Consider the following 21,353-nt stretch of genomic DNA (forward strand, 5'->3'; position numbering starts at 1 on the left):
GGAACACAGGCATTTGAATACCTTGAAGAGTTTACTAAATCCCCTACTTTTATTGCAGTAAGAAGGCACTAGTAACATAGTAAACACCTTTAAAGAAACACACACAAATCAGGTTTGTTGCCCCATCCCAACAGAGCAAACTGCCCGCTGGCTGTGACGAAGGCTCCCAGGTATTCCTTTTCCCTCTCCCTGCCTTCCCCACTGCAAATCTCCTCACGCTTGCAGGGCACCAGCTGCAAGACCAACAGTGACCAGCTGGCAATTTCCAGAGTGCAGGATGCCCGACCGAGGCTGGCCACCTACTGATGGCTTTGCAGCCCTACGGTGAGCTACTGCTGCTGAGAGCAGTGCCACAGCGGAGGATGGCCGCAAAAGGAAAAAAAAGCAGGGCAAATCTGATGGCACAACTGAAGAGTCTTTTTTTTTTTTTTTTTTTTTTAAAAGTATAGAGGACGTGATGAGAAGCAAATGAAGAGAGAATAAACAAAAGAAAGAGTTCCCAGCCAAAGAAGTAGGCAGGAGTATCACCAATGCCAAAAACTTTCTTTTTACTAGTAGCCTGTCCTAGACTCCCAAAGAGGCATGCAAAAGGAGATTTCTGTACTGAAAAAAATGTTTGTTTTTTTGTTTGTTTGTTTCATCTAACACACGGTTCCCAAAGAAAAACCTTTCATCAGATTTTCTGTCCTTAAGCCTTCTTCTCACACACACCTTCATTGTAACTTTCATGTACCCATCCAAGTGTTCACCGGTATTTGTTGATGAACCTCTTTATTCAAGTTCGTGTTATCTCCATATAATATTCACTATACCTGCAGATCTGCAATAATCTGCGCAGGAGTTAAACCTTGCATCACTAACACTAAAATGGATTTCGAGCAAAAAATTCCAAATTTCCATAAACTTCTCATTAACTAATTATGTAATTGAACTAGTACCACTTGTAGTCATCTTGGACAGAAAAGAACAAACAAAAACCTAACTGTGAGGCAATCTCAAATTGGTTACTCTGCCTATAATAATGTAGCCTATAATAATTTTTAAGCAAATGAAAATTTCCAGAGCCCCTAAAAGTGCTGTATCTGGCCTCAAGTACACCCAACTCTCTCTGGGCTTGGCTGCAAGTGCTCAAGGCCAGGATTGCTATGGTGTGGCTGTGTAACCTGGGGCGAGACAGCTGCGAAGAGCTGTGAGGAGTCTCCCTTGGCTGAGAGGCGATGTACACTCAAGGCCCCTGCCCTTGGTGCTTGGCCAAGCCACGCTGCAGCCCTGCCTGTGCCTCGCACCTCCAGCGAGCTCCAGCTGGCCCAAACCCCAACCTCAGGTTCAGTTTGGAGAAGTGCAATTCTCAGATCTAGGAGAAAAACAAAACAACAAGAACCATGGAAGTAAAGAAATAGAAAATTCCCCTGACAGTCAATTGGAAATAGTTCCCAATAAGGCAACACTTAAAATTTTCATTTAGGGGAAAAAAAAAAATCTGGCCTGGCTGCATAATATTCTTACTGATTCTGCAGAAAATGCTCTCCAGTGCCTTGGCAGATGTTCACAGTTTAGCAAATGCATAAACAAAAACTGACATAGGCAAAACAAATCTGAGGCAGTGCAAATTAATTTTAGATCACAAAAAAAAAATACAAATAAAATTGCCACAGTATATTCTCATTTATCATACAAAAAATTGTAAAGATTACTGCAAGATGCCATGAGAGGCTTATTATAACATGCAGTTTTGATTTTTAAAAAGTCACTGCTATAAAAAGTACAGCACAAGGTAACTGCATTCAAAATATGCTGACAAGCTGCTGAGTCAATTGGGGAACGTTAGCAAATGAGATGACTCCACTGCATTTCTGCAGGGAGATCTGCTCAAGACCTGATATTTGCATCAATACTGCAGATGAAAACTTATTAAAAAAATCACTGTCAATAGTATCCATGGTTGGCAGGAACTGAGATGGTGATGATCAAGAACAAGGCAGTCAAGAAAAGAGTGATCTGCCTCACCCAATTTTAAAAAAGAGATGTAGGAGCAGACATTTCTTGAATCAGATAGGGGGATTCAGGTAGAAAAGTCTTTCTTTTAATAACCTACCAAGAAACTCAGAATGACAGACAGATAGGGATGTCTTTCCTTCTGGAAGTACCTAGACTGAGCATGTAGTTTATCAAATGTCTACCAACTGAGCAGACATCCTGAGGCAGAATGTGTTGATGGATAATGCATGATTATGAAAGAAAATTCATAGGCAGCAAGGATGATCAAGGGGATAGAAAAGTCCTCCTGTGGAGAAAGTCAGAAGCTATTGGGATGGATTACTTAAGAAAAAAGACATGTTAAAAAAGCTATAATAAAATAACCAACTACACATCAATAACAGCTCAGCAATTCCTTTTCTGACTGACTCCTAACAAATGAGGCTATTCAATTAAAGATAAACTTCAACTCATGATGAGGAAATTCTCTCTGCATAGCGAATATTATACATGGAGCTCAATGCCACTAAAATCTGCTGACACCAAGGAGGTATCAGGATTCAAAAGAACATCTTCATAGAGGTGTTCCTCCTCCTGCTGCCAGCCCTGCTGCCAACCCCTCGCTACGGACTTGAGATGACACATCCTACTGAGTTCACTCCGCAAATACGACCAATACGTGCAATGGCAGAACTGGCAAACTCCAGGGACAGTGCTTTCTTTGTAAGCCGATAATGGCTTACAAGAACCACAGCAAGGCTGGATGTCCCAAGCAGCTAAGAAATGTGCCAAAGCAGAGTAAGTGTAAACCTGGACCCTTCAGTTGCTGCTGCTGCTGCTGTGTAGGCTGTAGGCTTGTTGCAAGAGCAGTGGCTGGAAGGACCCCTGCGAGAGCTGTGGGGAAGGCTCCCCACGCACAGAAATGTCTCACTACAGCTCTGTGTGGGACTACAGCTCCTTCTCTGTCCTAGACCACTCAAAGGAAGTCCTCAAGGCACAGCTCCTTGGCAGGCATGGGCATCGTCCTCTTCCTTCCCCTAGCTGTAATTCCACGTCCTGAGCATTGCAGTAATGACAATGCTGCCTTCTTCCTGGCATTGCAGATCACAAGAAGAAACTAGACTTCCTCTTCCTGCTACCCTTTCGCTTGGGATCCAACCCTCACAAACAACCCAGAGTGGGCTGTGAGACTTCAGGTAGCTTATTTATATCTGAAGTCTGTCATTCTTTAGAGAAAAACAATCCAGGACAGATAAAAAACATACTTGGTGTATTCAAAGGAATTCATTACTGTTCTCACATTCCTGACAATGGTTTTGTAGCAAGTAAAAACTGAAAGCATGTAGTTTCTATAGCAATTATTAAAATGACGAGTTGTCAAATGATGTCATTTAAAAATAAACAAATCACTCTAAGAAGTGTGGCTAGTAAGTCAGTCCTGTCTACATTTAACCATGGTTGTCCTTGGTCAAATGTGATGAGGTCTTCTTTCCTCTTACCTGAAGAACATTGCTGATACTCCCTAACCCAAAATCTGGCATTAGGCTATCTTCAGAAAAAAAATTTTCACTACAAATTTATAAATATTCACTGTTGAGGGAATCTTCTGAACAGAGGAAAAGTTATATGCTATTCCATTTCATAAACATCATTTTTCTTCCTATGTGTACAGAATTCTTTTCTTCCCATTTTTAATCCTCAGAAAGAAGTCACTGATGTCATGAACACTGTCTGAAGGCTCCACTGGTGGCATCTTAGAGACAGAAAGATGGGAAATGTACTATTACTGTTTAATAATGACCTCACTAAGAGCAAAATCACAAACCAGGCACATAGGTCAACCAGCCACTAACGCTGATTCTTCTTTATTATTTATTGTTGAAAAAATATTATTTTTATACTTTTTGTTTTCCAAAAACATTTTAAATTCAGAGGTACTTTTATAATTACAATAACCATCCTGATCCTCACGCATTCACAGAGATAAAACCCCACTGTACGACAATCATGTAAGAGACTACTGAAGGAACACACTGCTTTCCTCATCATTTCTTCTTGTGTTACACCATACCTTCTAGAATGAAAACATCTTCATTGCAGTATTTACTTTCATGATTCTCTTCTGGCAAATGCATGCAGTAATTTTAATGTTCTCAGTGGTCAGGAATAGATACTATAAAACTATCCAAGTCTTTTCCTTATGTCTGGGAAAATGTCATTTACCCACACCGCTTTCCTCTTCTACTTAACTAGAGCGGTGCTGAAGTTATTGCTTAACAGAGCGGGGCTGAAGTTTTTGCTCTGTGTTATTCAGAATATCAGAAAAGTCAATCATGGTGGTCCCCAGCCTTAAAATTCTATCGGTCCACTGGGAAACCATTGTATGGTGCTTTTTTTCCATACTAGAAAATGGAACTCCTTTATAAAAGAATTAAACTTGAAAAGGAGTAACAACTATTTCTTTTTTCTTTACTCCGTTTTCTTTGTTTTTCTAATGAAAGACATTTATTACTGGAATTCTCTGTTTTATTATTTGTAGAGCTCCCTAAGCCACTGAAACCCCCAAAATTGCATACCTGGAAATGAAGTAAAGATAGAGATGGGGTTTGGAAGGTACGCAACATTAGGTAAATTGTCCAAATCACAAAATCAACATAGAAAAGTGCTTAATTTCTTTCTTTTCCAAACTTCAGCTGAGCTCACATACTTAGTGTCAATACACTCCAAATATGTTATGTGTTCACTGCCTCCAAAATTTCTTAATTAAACAGCAAAGGAGCTTAAAAGAAGATGTTATTCATAAACTAGATTTCTAAAAAGAAAATTAAAAAAATCATTTTGACTAGTGGATGGAACAGATGAACAAATCAACTGAAAACTCTGGATAATTAAATACACTTAGAAATCTAAAGAACACAAACACAAGGGTGAGAAAAGAGATTAGTATTTATATAGGAACATGGCATTTATGTTTACCTTGATGGACATACACCTGCGTATGAGAATGCACACGCACGACACACACTGACACTGCAAGCACCAGCTCCTAGCAACACATGCTGAGAATTCTCAAATGAATACACATATAAATAAGAATTCAGTCTACAAAACCTTTAGTCAAAGCAGTCAACGGTACAGTCCTTCATGTACTCCAAACCCAAAAGTGATCTGAACTGGAAGACTATTGCACATCACAAAGTTAGCAATCCATTTAACAGCTGACCTGAGGAGGTGCAGGCCTGTGCTGTGCTGCACATAAAATTTGGCCCTAAAGGCTGTGTTGTGTTGCACGTAACCCTTGGCTGCAGAACAAACTTCACCAGCTAATCCTAACGGAGAAGCCTGTCTGTAGACAGCTCCCTCTTGGGCCTGGCTACAAGAGTGGCCTTGTCTTCATTTTACAGTGAAGCAGCACGTTCTCATGTGAACATATTTTTGTTTAGCAGCAGCAATAATGAAGAGATTTTATTTTACAATGCTGCACAATGAGCAGCATCAGAAGGGACGTCAGATTATCTGTCCCCTTTCCTCCAAGTGTTAGCCTGAGTAAATGGTATTTTAATCAATAACATATGCCTTACTTACAGGGAGTAATATTAAATGCTAGCACCAGTGCTGTTAGCATTCCCCACGATTTGTTTGCATGTCTATCTCTTAACTTTGCCCAGAAGATCTACCCTATCTGAGTAAATCCAAGTGAAGTAAGAAAACAAAGATTTCTAGCTTGTGTGGAGACTATATACCAGAAATTTAGCCTCACTTATTAATCTATTCTTTCCAATACCAAAAAAAAAAAAAAGGTCATCAATTGGAAGTTCAGAAAATAATATATATCATTTTCCTAGAGTATATTTCAGCTTCTTGAGTTTTGAAGATACCTAACATTAACTCTGATCACCTATACAAATCATTTAAGTTGCTGGAAAAGTAGGTTCAAGATTGAGGGATGGCATGTTAGTATTTAAATATAGCCTACAGTGATGGCCACACATCCTTTTAAGCCTTCATTTCCAGAAAACAGGACAAAATCAAAATAAGTAACAGCTTTTTGCTTAAGGATACTGAATTTCCAAAGATTTTACAGAGTTTTTACACAGCTTATAGGTGTAATAGCAAAGATCATTACCACCTAAAAGTGAAAGGACAAATGGAATCTTGTGGGACATTGTGTGCAAAACACAGACTGCTCTTCTTCACCTCTCCACCTCAGACAAATACAGGTAAAAACTGGATACTGAATACTTCTGTATGCAAAATTTTAACTTTAGTTAACTTTTCAGAGCCAAAGCTTGCTCACAGTTGTCTCTTCTGTCACCTCATAATGCTAAAAGGAGTGTCCAGACTGTTTGTCATCTTCACAGGAAAATAATAAATTCACTTCAAGCTTTCATGCTGAATGCTGATGCATTAAGCAAGTCAGTAAACTTCATCTTTCCCGAAGGGAAATTGGGTTTGAAATTAAGAATAACAATTTGTTTAAGTTTCCTCCAGTTGCTACAGTTGGCTGGAAATATTAAAGTATGTGAGATTCTCTATGACTTAGCTGTTTAGGAAAAAAAAGAAAAAAAAAATTACTGTTATCAATCTGTGTACTTTAATATTTAATAAAAAAATACTTGTTTTGCAGGCCTGCTTTCCTGAGAGATTACTGAAAAATCATTCACGGCCTAGACGCTAAAAAACAGTTATTTGCCTCAGACCTTAGAGATCACAACACGTAGAAGAAAAATACCCTAACAAAATATCATTTTCTGTTCCATACAACAGCTTACCACTTTACCTGGAGTCTTTCAGTGAAGAGAAGAAATCAGTAAAACCACAGAGACGAGACTAAATTCCATACCGCATTTTTAAGACCTCAAAGTTTTCTATGCTTTTAAACATTGCATTTTGTTTCTTATTTCACGTTTTTCCATTACAAAAATGACAAAAAAAAAAAAGTACAAAGCAACATACACAGGTGTCAGCTGGGCAACTCTGCTGTTCTGTGAGAGATTACCAATCTTCTTCTTCCTACACACACGGACAAAAATAAACTTAATATCATGGGAAACAGTAACATGAAACATGAAGGTGAGCTCATACAGTGTCACAGACATGGTTCACATAGCTGCTTCTCGTGTACCCCCAGCCTTTTCACTGGCAGGGCAGCACAAGAAGTTGAAAAGTCCTTGAATGAGCGTAAGCATTGCTCTGCAACAGAACATCACAGTGTTATCGGCATTATTCTCATACTAAATCCAAAACACACCTCCATACAAGCTACTAGGAAGAAAATTAACTCTATCCCAGCCAAAACCAGGACAAGCTAATACAACTTACTGCCTGTAAGACCACTGAAACAGACAATTACTAGGTGGGCTTTACTCTGCATGGTGTCAAAGAAGCTGGGATATAACCAGAATTCCTAATGTCAGGAAAATGCAGGCAACCAAGTCTCAGCATGTTTAAGAGTTAGCAATACAGGTACTTTTAAATAAAATCTCTTTCACTATCACTGATGGATGCTGGACTCACTACCTGAAGAATAAAAAAGATGGTCCAAGCAACACTGTTACCTTCTTGCCTGGCAATAACAAAATCAGCAATAACTCCTAAAAAAAAAAAAAAAATGAGAATGTAAGGTAACATGATTGCTTTTTTGAGCACCCAAGTTAGGATGCAGCAGGCTACTCTAACTGGACTAGTCTGTCCTCCACCCCACTGAGTTCCATTGCCTAAGGACCAAGCCTTGAATGTCACTGAGTCTTGGCTTCAGGTGCCTTGAAATGTTCAAGGTTTCAGGTAAGGGGAGGAAAGAGAGAGAAGTTCTGGCTCCAGAGTTCCCAGTTGCCTCCAGCTCAGATCCAGTAAGAATCTGTCATTCCCAGCCATGCAACACACAACATTGACTGCTAGATTCCTACCAAAGGTATTCTAACGGCCTGTGGCTGAAGCCCCAGGTCACAGGAACACTGCCACAGCCTGCTGTTTCTTTATTGTTTTGGAGTTCCTTGCTCCAGTGACCATCACCAGTCACACAGATGAAGCAGATGAATATGAAGGATAATGAAGTAAGCTTTCTTTAGGAAATAATGCAATAGAAGGGGAATTATAAACTCTGAAGAGATACACACTATTTAAATATATGGCAATAATGTGTATATATATGGCATGAAGAACGGACAGGCATAAACAGCATCATCAGGATCATCAGCTGGAGGAGATACTGCCTTTTCAACAGCTGACCTTTAAAATGGACCATCATTCTGACAGATTTCAGCAGTGTCATCTATGAAGCCAAACAACTGATCATTACCCCTCATTTCCACCCTTCAGACTCGACTGACCTTGAGTTACCTAAGGAAGAAGATGACAACTATGAAAATGTAACTTTTAAGAAAGAGACAAAACACTCTTGGTACAAGTGTTGTGTCAGACATTCAGTTTCACAGAAAACATCTTTTGGGAAGGACTTCAGCTGCTGAAAAAGAAGTGCTACAGCTAAAGACCCCGATGGCCCTGTGTATTTAAATTGTGTGCAAGTCCCTGCATGCATCCTATTATATTAATTCCTTATTATAGTCCTATTATATTTATCTTTTGCCCTCCCTTTGTACCATTAACCACTGCACTTTCAGGAACATGTCAACGGAGAGCAGGACATGCCTTTACTATACTCTTTCACACAGCTATGAAGGCACAGTCTCCTCTCTTACAAAAATAACAGTAGTTAAGACCACGTCAGAAAATGCTAATTAACAGCCCAGACTCTCTGCTGTAGCTCCAGCTCAGGCACCATCTTCTGCCTTGATGCTGATCCAAGAATCAGCCCTAGAATCTGTAGTACTCAGCTTTTACTCTCCACTGCAGTCATCAGACAGGAGGGCAAACTTCTCTGTGTGCTACTCAGGCTGCCCATGAAGTCACTGGAAGTGGCTCACAAACTACATTTGTACTATGAGCCAGTAATGGAAGAGGCCAGGTTTGATGAAATCGATTAAAATACTTTAATTCTGAAACAACCTGGGAAGAAAAATTTGAAAGAAAATGCAGTACCCTAATTCCACATTGCACTTATTGCAAAAATGTCAGAGTTCGTAGTACACATTTACCTCATACAAAACTGTAGGATTCCCATGAAGGAGAGGCCCATAGCAAATGTAGGAATGGCCAACTACCCAGCCTAAATCAGAAGCTGCCCACCACACCTAAAATGAAATAAAAAAAAATAAGAATATTGATGTGTGTGCTTTTTTTTAAAGACAAGTTCCAAAAAATGTATATGACATTTAAACAGAATTACCTCACTAGGTTTGAGTCCATATACAGCTGACATTGTCCAGTTCAGCATTACTGCATAGCCACCTGTTGGTCTGATTACACCCTAAATAAGAAAATTTAAATGTTTAAGACCATTTAAAGGATGCAATAATATGCCCGTCTTCAATGAAATTTGAATTTTTAGCAGTAACAGACTTAAAGTTATCCAATTCCAATACTCCTCACTTAATAAAAAGATCCTTTCTTACAAGTATATGCTTGTGCTAATGTTTCAACTGAAGAAGTAATTTTGGGAAGAAATAAAAAAAAAGTCCTATGACAAGACTTTTCAGAAGACAACTAACAAAGACTGAAGCTGTCTCATTCAAATCAGATACAAATATTTAGTCAACATATGCTGCCAAAAATATAAGAGATCAAATCTTTACCTCATTTTATCCATCTAAATGTTAGTCATACTTTACACTTATTGTCTAGTCTCCCTGGATCCCGGTATCAACAGAGAAAAAGGGGCACCTGTGGAACAGCCAACGCCTAAAACAACTGGGGTGAATTACTCTCTCTGCATGCATGCATTATTTCAGACCTTGTCCAAGAACCTGGGCACCACTGAAACACATTAACTCATTAAAATGGAGATTGCCACAACAGAGAATGATTAACTAATGCTTTGTGAATTTCAGAAAGCTGTTTGCCTTTATTAGTCTCAGTCTCTAACTCAGTCTCCACCCTGAGATTAACAGAAATTTTGCTATGAAGGTATCACAACTGAACAATTTTACTTGCATGATCACTTAGATTTAAGTCATACCAGTGTGATACTGGCTCCGAATTTGTGGTAGTGAGATCACTGCTGGTAAACCACATTCAGATTGAACTACTTTTCATAAAAGAATTATAAGAACCAAGCAAACACAAAGAGTTTGCTTTTAAAATAAGATCTTTTAAAAACAGATCATTAAGACTAATTGACACTTGAAAGCAAACATTTCCAAACAATGCCCTATGCTCATTTTCAACCTTACTCAATCTTAACTTCCATCTTCATGGGATTTATCGTCTCAGAACTGTTCAGCAACACAAGCCTCTAGAAGATGCCTAATTCCATTTAATGTGTAATGCCATCCATTACATCTCATCTATGAGAAGATTAGCTAATATGTAAATAACAAATAAGCAAAGACTATTCAGCAATAAATGCTATCGTAGTAGTGATATATTAACTAATCTTGCCATTAAAGGACCATCCTATGCTTATCTCAGTTAAAGTACAGAAGATATTCATGGATGGAAGACATTCTGCTATCCTCACAAGCTTTTATTGTATGAATATTTTGGGCTAAATGAAGTATATTTTTATATTACTACTATTTAAATAAACAAACACAATTTACTCCTGGACTTTGAAGTAGAAAAATATGAATAAATGAGATTAAAGCATTTCTAGCAGTGCTAATCATTTATAGCAGTGAGCTCCGGTAAACATTTTCAACCTTTTTAATTAAATATTCTCCTCAAGTGGAACTGCAAATAGGTTACAAACAGTTAGACTACAGGTAGTCCTTTACCTTGGGCAAGCCTGTTGTTCCAGAAGTATACAGAATATAAAGCGGATGGTCTGAAGGAACAGAGACACACTTATAACATTGTGCTTTTGAAAGCTCTTCTTCCCAGTCAAGATCGCGGCCTGGGGCAAGAGGAACATGTCCCTGCCCATTGAAAAACAGAAAAAAGTTAAAAGAAAAACAGATGAAATAAAATGTAAATGGGTCCAAAAAACCATACTATTAAATTTTCTGTATAATAGCAATAGTTCTATTTACTATGTAAATATTATGCATTTAAGTTTTCCCCATAAAATACAAAACCAAACTAGAACACATACATAAAAAAAATTTACTTGTAGAAGAGAGAAGACACATGGACTAAAAATATATCTGAAAGTTAACGGTAAGGCACTTCAACTGTACACTCACCAAGTTAGGTCGCCTGTAAATGAGAACTTTCTCAGGTTTGTTTTGTACCCTTGCAAGTGCACCTTCTAGGAGTGATACGTATTCCACTTTCCTTTTCGGTTCAACTCCAAAACTTGCTGTTACAATAAGTTTGGGCTAAAATGAAGAAGTTAGACTGTTGATATATACATTTGCAATATATTTTTATAAAGTATATGTAACCTAATAACATGTTTTCCATGCAATTAGTTGGTTAACGAAACTCAATATAGAAAATCTATCTTCATATAATTAGAACCAGGGGTTAGATCAGTTTTCTAAGGAAACAAAGCTTGTGTGATCTTGCTGTCCATGCATCTGTTTTTTGTTCTGCAGCACTCCAATAACTCTGACACTCTTCACCATTTTCAACCAAATTTGAGCAACAACATTAAGTTCTTGTAAATTGCACAAAATCAGATCAGACAGAAAACCCCATCTCCATGTAGCCCTCCACTAAGGAAAAGCTCTACAGCGATGTCAACAATCACCTGTCCTAGTTAGCCTGCTTCCTAATTATCTGTCTGAACACAACTAGCTATAGCACTTTGGTGGCTTTCTCAGCCTGCAATTAAATGACACAGGAGGGTAAGAGGAGGAAAGAGGAAAAAAGAAAACAAACAAGAGATGACAAAAAAATAGAAATACCAGAAAAGAATAAGCTAAAGTCATAAAGCACATGAGGGAATTTAAGCGAGAGTCTTTCAAGTGATGGCTGCAGGATTCAGGATGCAAATCCCATTAAAATCAAATTTCTGTAGTTCTGCTTTGTTGGTTTGGTTTTTGTTTGTTTTTTTTTTTAGAATAATTTCTATTTCCAGATGTGGATTTAGAAAATTACCAGCTTTTCCATTACATTTTTTATTAAATCAACCTTAGTAAGATGCTGATGCAAGATTTCCTAAGGCAAAAAATGTCACTTCACTGCATACGAACAATTTTGATTTAAGTCCCAAGATCAGTATTTTTATTTCTTGTATTTCAGGAAAGGGTAGCACCAAAGAAACTATATGTTAGAACACATTTTAATTATAGAAGAATGAGCCTTCAATCTCTTTGCTTTTGGAGTTTTAGAAGTATATTTATCTTGTGTACCTCAGTCTGATCCAACTAGTTTAGTAAATGTATGCATTAGCATAAATCTCATTAGGTAGGCACAAACCACAATGCCACAGTTAAGGTTTCATTAAGCTTTGCACAGAAGGCACAGATTGTTTTTTTACAATTTATTCTTAAAATTATTTCAAATAATAACAAAATGTTTCCTATCTAAATCTGCCATTCAGGGAAGTTTGCTAATTAGCTTGTACTCAAAATAAAGGTTTCTGATGAGCTTTAAAACTTCAGCATTTGTCATCTTTCCCTTTTGGGATGCAGCGATTTTGGTAAAAGATGATACAATACAATGCAGTTAAACTGAAAATTCATCCAGAGGCTACCCTGGAATTAGATATAATTAGTATGTTATTAACATGTTTCTATTCAATTGTTACAATGAACGACTGTTGTCAATGCCAGGTTTACAGTCATTTGTAAATTGTGCCCCCTCCGCTCATCAACTACTTTGTAAGCAGCAAGGAAGTCTAAATATAGTCAGTACTACATTGGCTAAGGTGATGTATTTCCCCAGTGAGGGTTATTGCTTGTAAGCATCATGGATCACTCTCTGCAAATCAAAGGTTCATAACTGGTTGTTTTCTAGTGTTTTACCTCTCTGTCCACTGATACTATTTCCCCTGTACCTCCACTCCCATATTGCTTTTATACACCCATTTCCCACCTCTTCCATGGCTCCATGTAGTCCTGCATGATAGATTATATAGAAATACAACTAGTATGATGGAAAAGCAGAGAAGTTCTGAGGTTTGCTGGAGAAGGAATGCCAGAGATAGTGAGCTGTAGAAAAAAAAATATGAAGAAGTAGAAGTGAGAGAAAGCAAGGTCCAATAATACTAGACCAACAATTTTATTCTACTGTAAAGGCTCCTTCTGCAAATTCTTCCATAGTGTCTAGCAGCACACAAGGCAAGGTTTAGAAGAAGCAATTAATGCTTTTAGCAGGCCAACTCAGAAAGCTGCAAAAAGCCCAAACTGAAAACAGGCAAGCTTTAGGTACAAAACGTCAGTACCATCATGAAGACGTTTACAGAGAGATTCTGCACTCAAGTGCCCAACCAGCCATTCAACACACAAAGCTCTTTCCATTTCTTGCCCCAGCCACACATCTGATCACAAGCCTGTCCTCAAATTTCTTGCGCTTTCATTGCATTGGTATTGCTCTATGTAGTTACATGAGCCATGCACATTTATTTCCGTCAGGTATTATACATTGCTGTACACAAAGACCTGAATCATACCATACAAGTAAAAAATAAAGAGCAAGATACTGCCTTCTAATCTATAATACATTTCTAAAAACATATTTAAAAAAAATAGTGCTTCAAGACAAGACAGGACTGCAAATATTATAAGGCAATTAAGTCTTAGCAGCTGAGCCTGCAGTCTTAATCATAGAATCATCTAGGCTGGAAAAGACCTTCAAGACCACCAAGTCCAACAAACCATCAACCTGACCTACTGAGTCCCATCACTAAACCATGTCCCTTAATGCCACGTCCACATGTCTCTTAAATACCTTCAGGGACTGGGACCCCACCACTTCCCTGGGCAGCCCATTTCAACACAAAACCACCCTCTCCATGAAAAAATTCTTCCTAATATCCAATCTAAACCTCCCCTAATGCCACTTGAGGCCGTTTCCTCACATCCTACCACTTGTCATCTGTGAAAAGAGATGGACACCCTCATCACTGCAACCTCCTTTCAGGCAGTTGTAGAGAGCAATAAGGTCTCCCCTCAGTCTCCTCTTCTCCAAACTAAACAACCCCAGTTCCCTCAGTCACTCCTCATAAGCCTGGTTTTCTAGTCCCTTCACCAGCTTCATTGCTCTTCTCTACACACACTCCAGCACCTCAATGTCCTTCTTGTAGTGAGGGGCTCAGAACTGAACACAGTACTTAAGGCGCAGTGCCACCAGTGCCAAGTGCAAAGGAAAAATCTCTTCCCCAGTCCTGCTGGCCACACTATTTTTGATGCAGACCAGGATGCCATTGACCTTCATGGCCACCTGGGCCAAATGATGGCTCACGTTCAGCCAGCTGTCAGCCAGCACTCCCAGGTCCTTTTCTGCCAGGCAACTTCCCAGCCACTCTTCCCACAGCCTATACCACTGCATGGGGTTGTTATGACCCAAGTGCGGGACCCAGCACTTAGCCTTGTTGAGTTCTTGTGACTGGACTCAGCCCATCGGTCCAGCCTATCCAGATTCCTCTGCAGAGCCTTCCTACCCTCAAGCTGATCAACACTCCTGCCGAACTTGGTGTCATCTACAAACTTACTGAGGGTGCACTCAATTCCCTCACCCACATTGATAAAAATGTTTACCAAAACTGGCCCCAATACTGAGCCCTGGGAACGCTACTGGTGACCAGCCACCATCTGGACAGAACTCCATTCGCTATGACTCTCCAGACAATTCTTCACCCAGCAAACTGTACACCTGAGCTGCATTTCTCCGGGAGAATACTGTGAAAAATGGCATCAAATGCCTTGCTAAAATCAAGGTAAACAACATCCACGGCCTTTTCCGCCTTTCCCTCATCTACTAAGCAGGTCATCTTGTCTTAGAAGAAGACCAAGTTAGTCAGGCAGGACCTGCCCTTCATAAACCCATGCTGGCTGCTTCTCATCACTCCATGCTCCCGTAGGTGCTGCATTATGATGAGAAGTAGGTGTAACCATTTATAGCCACATCTGTGCACAGGACCTATGTCTTATTCAGAATAAACTATTACAAAATAACAACTTATTTTTTCAAGGATGCCTTATTAAAATCCCTGACTGCGTCAACTGTAAATAAGTGAGGAATACAGTATTTCTGACCTCAATGGAAGATGATAAAAGATAGTTTTGAAAAACTTGGGTGTCTCTTATATTTTGCATTTCAAAGAACTGTTGTTCATGTGCAAATTGTAATTCTGCTTTAGCCTGAAGAGCTTTCAAAAACCATGTCTGAAAAAATCCATTATTCATATTTATTTTGCAGGGTTTGGACTTAACGTCTAAAAAGCCCTCTAAAATTGCTATATAATTATTGTGATTCAAAAAAAAAAAAATCTGTTTGTCAAAGGCATAGCAACTACCTTATTAAATAAACATAGAAGCACTGTTCTTAAAACATCCTTCTCAGCTTTCCTAGTTTATTAAGATAAAGTGCTTAAACAAATGTCATGTTAATTTCTCAAAAGATAATTAATAATTAACTTTCTTCAAAAGCATCTACTGTTTTGCTATTGAAAACTACATATTCTCAAATTCAGATGAAATAAAATATTAGAAGAAATGCCTCTTCTCATACACTGAATCACTTCATCACAATTCACCATAGAAAGTCTAAAACACTGCCAATACCTGACAAGAGTAGAAATTATCAGCTGCAGGACTTTGCAGGATTCCCAGACCTATTTAAAATTCAAGTTAAATTAAGGCAAGCTGTTAAAGTATATGTAGGTTTTCATAGTCACTAGAAAGTGTCTGTTATTTAGGTCTTCTGACAAAACTTGAAGTTTGACCTTTCTTCTGAAAAAGCACCTCAAAGCTAGCTTTCTATTCCATGTCTTTAACTCTTTCTAGTTAATTTTTCCAAAATTAGGCCCTGTACTGCGGTACCTAATTCATACAAAAGCCTAATACAAATACTGGGGGGGTTTGAGACTGCTTCAATTAATATCTGAGTTCAGGAAAACACTTTCTATCACAGCTACTTATATTCATATCTTGAAGATAATCTAGTAGCGTGCAATTCACTTATCAAGGAAGTTTTACAGTATTGCATAACAGGGGAAAGGCTTGAAATTTAGTGTGCCTCTCCTCTTTTCTTACAGTTTCATTATATATCAGATGGATCAAAAAATAAAAGAAAATATTTAGCTCTGCCTTTTAAAGGAAAAAAAGGCAACATAAATTAAGATTTAATCCATGGCCTGCAGGTAGTAATTCTATAGCTAACCATTAAAAAGATGTGCTACGTGACCTTGAGTAAATAATTTAAACTTTCTGTTTTCCTTTTAATGCATGAAGTAAAGACTGATTTACTGACGATTACAGTGTTGTCTCTTTTTGTCCCTCAGAGAAAGTCTACTGGGATTAAGTAGTTAACAATTGCAAAATAGTCTAAAAGTAAACATGCTAGATGATTCATATTGTAACAACTTTCATTTTCAACCTTCAAGTTTATTTTTTTCTAATCAAAACCTAATCTATTATTTTTCCCTAATCAAAAACTTCTATGAGTAAAAATTAATTTTTACAGGTTTTGAAAAAGTCAGGGAACAGGAAAAAAGACATGGAAAAACTGGACCTGTCTTTAGTCTCCTTCCAGCTGTTTTTCATAAATCCAGAAAAGCACTTCAGCTATTCTATTAACTTCTGCTTTGTTAGAACACCAAACGGGGGTGGCAGGAAAGGGGAAATGCATTCAACTTTTTAAAAGAAGTGCTTTCAATTTACAGATATTCATAAAATTCAAACTTTAGGGATCTGAAGAGCACTTCTGCACACAAAAATCTCAGTAAAAGTTCCACAAATCCTGCAGACTTTACCCTGTATAACATTTCTTCTAAGCTAAGGCTTCTAAGTCTAGCCAACATGATTCAGTGATTATGGCTACTGCAGAGAGTCTGAATGATCCAAGCAACTGATCAAGATGTCAAAGAGTTTTGTTCATTGATAGAAAACAAGAACAGAAACTTCCAGTATAAACACTGTATACATATACATACACAAGCTATTAATATGCCAATAAAAGCTACTGAGCAGGTTATTAAAGTATTATATGCATTTTCACTTAAAAAGACTTATATAATGCTTCATAAACATGTTTAACTTGCGCCTAACTCGGAAGCCTTTAAAGCATTCACCTCTATTACCTGTGTTCTCTACAGAGCCATTAACTTAAGACAATTAGCTCACTGGCTGCCTTGATTCTTGTACAAATTAGATGCAGGAGATAGAGCTGAAAAACTTACTACTTAACATGTACAAATATCAAGTAAACCAATGAAGTCACTGCGGGTTGGCATGATGTAGGCTGTTGACACTTGAGAAAAATGCTGGGTGAGAAGCCAAAATTTTTAAGGTGATGCTTAGTGGAGACTAACTGACAAAGAGGAGAAGAAAGTCTAAACAGATAGCAGTATGTTAAATAATCATGATTTTTTTTTTAGAAATAAAAAACTGTACTTCAATGTCTGCTATACAAATACAACCCTTAGCACGCAAGTAGTAAGTACTTTGTTCACATTTTAATGTTAGGTGTTACAAGCAAATTGAGACCATGTGCCACACAAAGGGAAATACTGTTATCCTTTCAGGGAAAAAAAAATATATATATATATATTTTTGACATTGGTTTACATAAATAACTAATGCAATGGCATTTGTTGTTCTAAATATGTATTACCTTTGCGTGATCAATGCGAACAGCAAGCTCTTTAGAGGCAAATCCACCAAAAATCAGGCTATGGATGGCTCCTATTCTTGCACAAGCCAGCATACAGTATACTGTCTGTGGAATCATGGGCATGTAGATGACAACACGATCTCCTTTCTTCACACCATGTCTGACCATGACATCAGCTAACTTGGACACCTGTACTGGCAAAACATTTACAACATATTAAAAACTTATCCAGATCTGATGTTGCCCCATGAAAAACAACCTTCACACAATCAGTAGACGCAGAACATCAAGGAAACAAGCCAGTAAGATAAATAAAGTTGATGAACAATGCAATCAAGGTTCAATAAATTTAGGACAATTTATATTTTTTAAAACACTGTAATACATCTTTTTATATAAAATGAAAGTGGATTGACACAAATTATTATTATTACTATATTATAGCAAAAATCAATAGCAAGGTTTTGCAAATTTTAAATGCCACTCTAACCATACATTCTTTTATCCAGCTCACTTACATTTCTCAATTTTATTTTTTTTTAATATATATAAGCAGGGCATTTCATAACACAACTTCTGTTCTACCTACATTTGAAACACAAATCAATGTGAAGTAAGCTTTCCAATTTTCTATCTAAACTTCTCAGAACTTATGACAAGAAATCTTATACCCTGAGCCAAATGCAGGTACAAATTCAAAGAAACATAATTAGATTTAAGAAAACATTTTTCCTCTCATTTTCGAATTTCTAGTACGTAAAAGCCTAAAGATAGACTGTGTATGGGAGCAAAGAACTGGTAAACAAATCTGGACGCTCAGAAGCAATGTCAGTCATCCATATCACTGTGAGGAAAATATTCATTACCTCAAGAGTGTATAGTCAATACTACTTTTGTGATAATGTACTATTTCATTAGTACACCAGGACAGTGCCTAGTAAGTCCTTTTAGAAAGTGAACTGGGAAGCCTGTAACACGCACTGTGCACTTGTAGCAGCATGGAATACGGCATCTTCTGAAGGAAAATCAAATTACTAATTCCCCAAGAGCAAACAACTTAACTGTCAGAGGTTTCTGGAGTTCAAGAGGCTGACAGTTGTGTGACACTCAGATAGTATCTAAACCTGCCAACCTCATTTAATTTTTTTAATAAACATCAGAGTTTAGAGAGGCAACCTGTTCAAGCAGGGAAGTTGGACGAGATGACCTCCAGAGGTCCCTTCCAACCTCAGGCACTCTCTGATTCTGTGAGTGTAAGTAGAAGAGGTACAACTTAATTGCGTACATAACACTGGCCAATAGGTTAACAGGAAAAACTGTAGATTAGGAAGACACAGGGTAGACTAAAAAGCTATTACAAAACAGGACGGAAGTAGAAACGTCCCAGGACATCACAAGCTGGAGATTTCCACAAGCATGGTTACAGTCCAATCAGAAGTAACAAGAGCTGGTGTTTTGCTTGCATGGTCCTACACTAATGATAAGACTAAAATGTTAAATTCTCTGAGACGTTCTTGGGATAGCTAAATACACATATAAATCTAAGTTCAGAGCAAAGGAGTTGCGCTGTTTTGCAGGGGAATTCTTCTTATCCACACCAGTAAAACACTTTTCTTTGATAGGTCGCCATTCACTAGAAAATACCACAGTAAGTAATAGAAATTTTGAGATTCTGATTTCTTTCACTATCAATGCTATGTGAATCTACTCATATATGAGTATGTTACACCTTACCTACACTGTGTTATTCCTTATTTATTCATTGTTATCACATAGGTTAGGTTTTAAGTAAAGTTGAGACTTGTGAAAGACTCTTCCCTTTGGTTCCTATCAGCCTGAGGAGAAAGGAAAGGGGGGAGAAACTCCTCAGAGCAGCAGGGGGATGTTGCCTGTAGAATGGAAACTAACCACTTCCAAGCCTCCAAAGCAAAAAGAGATCTTTGCAGTGACCCAGCAAATAATGCATGTGATGGGAACAGCCTATGCCACTCTTGTATAAATAGGACAGGAGGGAAGGACCTTCTTTTTCAAGGATGCACCAGTCAGCAGGGTAGATTAGCTATGAAATGTTTTGCTTTCATTTAATTATTTATCAAATTTGTATTTTCTCTATTTAAAGAATTACTTTATCCCAGTTTAATATTTCAAATCCTAATGGCAATGTTACTTTCAGTAATTTACAGGCATTTAGGTGCTTTCTTCTATGATCGCACTCAAGAAAACATGGGGCAATAGCATCCAGTCCTGGAACGCAGCCCATGCATGTGGCATGGCATTACTTTACTGCTTCTCTCTTCAGTGGGACTTTCTGCAACGTAAGACAGTAACACCCAAGAGCTCGAGACACACCTGAGCTATGTTTGCATTAACTACACAGCTCATCCACAATCAAACCATGCATATTTCTACACCTCCGCCTGAGGATTTAAGAAAATGGAAACACAGGAGCCCCAGGCATGGCTTGCATTAGAAGGTAAGAACAGCTTCCCCTTTTCATAAACACTGCATAAATCCCTGCTGTTATTTTCAGCCACAAGACAAAGACTATGTTTATAAGGCAAAGTCATCAGCATACCAAGCTGCAAACACACATAAACTAATGTATGCAACTCATTCATAACAGACCTCTCACATTAAACATTAATGATTACCAGAAGAAAATATATTTTAATTCTAGACCTACTATTATCTATCAATATGCTATCAAGTACAAACACAAATCAACATGGCTTGGACATCTATACAACTACAATTTATAGCCATACCACTGGCATCTAGTCATTTCTAGATAAGATCAGTGAAAATAACTGTAGGTATGGATAACAACTTTGTTTCCAAACGTAAATTGCTTTTGTATACTTCCCATTGTGAAAATATTAAAATCTGAAAGCTCATTTTAACAGAGAAAATGTCAACTGATCTCAAAGAATCCTAATCCTCATCTTTGCTGTTTGTGAGACTCTCAAGCAGCACGTAGACAAAAAGGCCAGAGGAAACAAAAATAATATTTAATGAGTAATTCTATATCCCATATAAGTAATAGTAAGAATAGTAAGCAATAAATAATTAAACACAATGGACAACACATTCATTATTATTTTGATAATTATTACTGATGCTGAAAAAAGGCAATGTTTGCCTGTGGATGGAAAAGGCATGGTTTAAAGATCATAATTAGTAATTTTGTAATAGAAGACTCCATGTGCCTGTGTATGAGCTACATAATTTTGATACTTGGCTGTATGAGGGAAACAGTGAAGAGAACTGCATATACTGAAGTAAGTTTTCTTGAAATGTACCATGCATAAATTTTATTTAAAGCAGAATACACGTAGCATGTTGCAGGCAGAAATCACATCTTCCAGGCAAGCTCACTAGTTACTTGTTTGTACTTAACCTCCCCACTCTGAAGAGCTCAATGTCACCAGAGGCATTAACCCAATACAATATGTGGGTAGCTTTGATTTTCCTTTTGTCTTTTCCTTCATCCTTCTGACAGCTAGTGAGCATTTGCCCTACAGAATAAAACACTGTCTCCATCTGCAAGTATTTGGAAGATTGTGGAACATCATAAAGAAGGTTTGCATTGCCCTTAAGAC

The 21,353-nt window shown here is 37.8% G+C and overlaps 1 protein-coding gene across 1 annotated transcript in view; it reads right to left on the minus strand.

Annotated features, from left to right (window-relative positions):
• Nucleotides 1–21,353, minus strand: part of ACSS3 (acyl-CoA synthetase short chain family member 3) — a 71,089-nt gene that overhangs the window by 37,958 nt on the left and 11,778 nt on the right. The window contains 5 exon segments of the mRNA XM_035551752.2: nucleotides 9,072–9,167; nucleotides 9,263–9,343; nucleotides 10,809–10,949; nucleotides 11,217–11,351; nucleotides 17,755–17,943. Of these exon segments, the coding sequence (XP_035407645.1) occupies nucleotides 9,072–9,167; nucleotides 9,263–9,343; nucleotides 10,809–10,949; nucleotides 11,217–11,351; nucleotides 17,755–17,943 (642 nt within the window).

The sequence above is a fragment of the Cygnus atratus genome, chromosome 1 (assembly GCF_013377495.2).
Source record: "Cygnus atratus isolate AKBS03 ecotype Queensland, Australia chromosome 1, CAtr_DNAZoo_HiC_assembly, whole genome shotgun sequence".
In the NCBI taxonomy this organism is placed as follows: domain Eukaryota; kingdom Metazoa; phylum Chordata; class Aves; order Anseriformes; family Anatidae; genus Cygnus; species Cygnus atratus.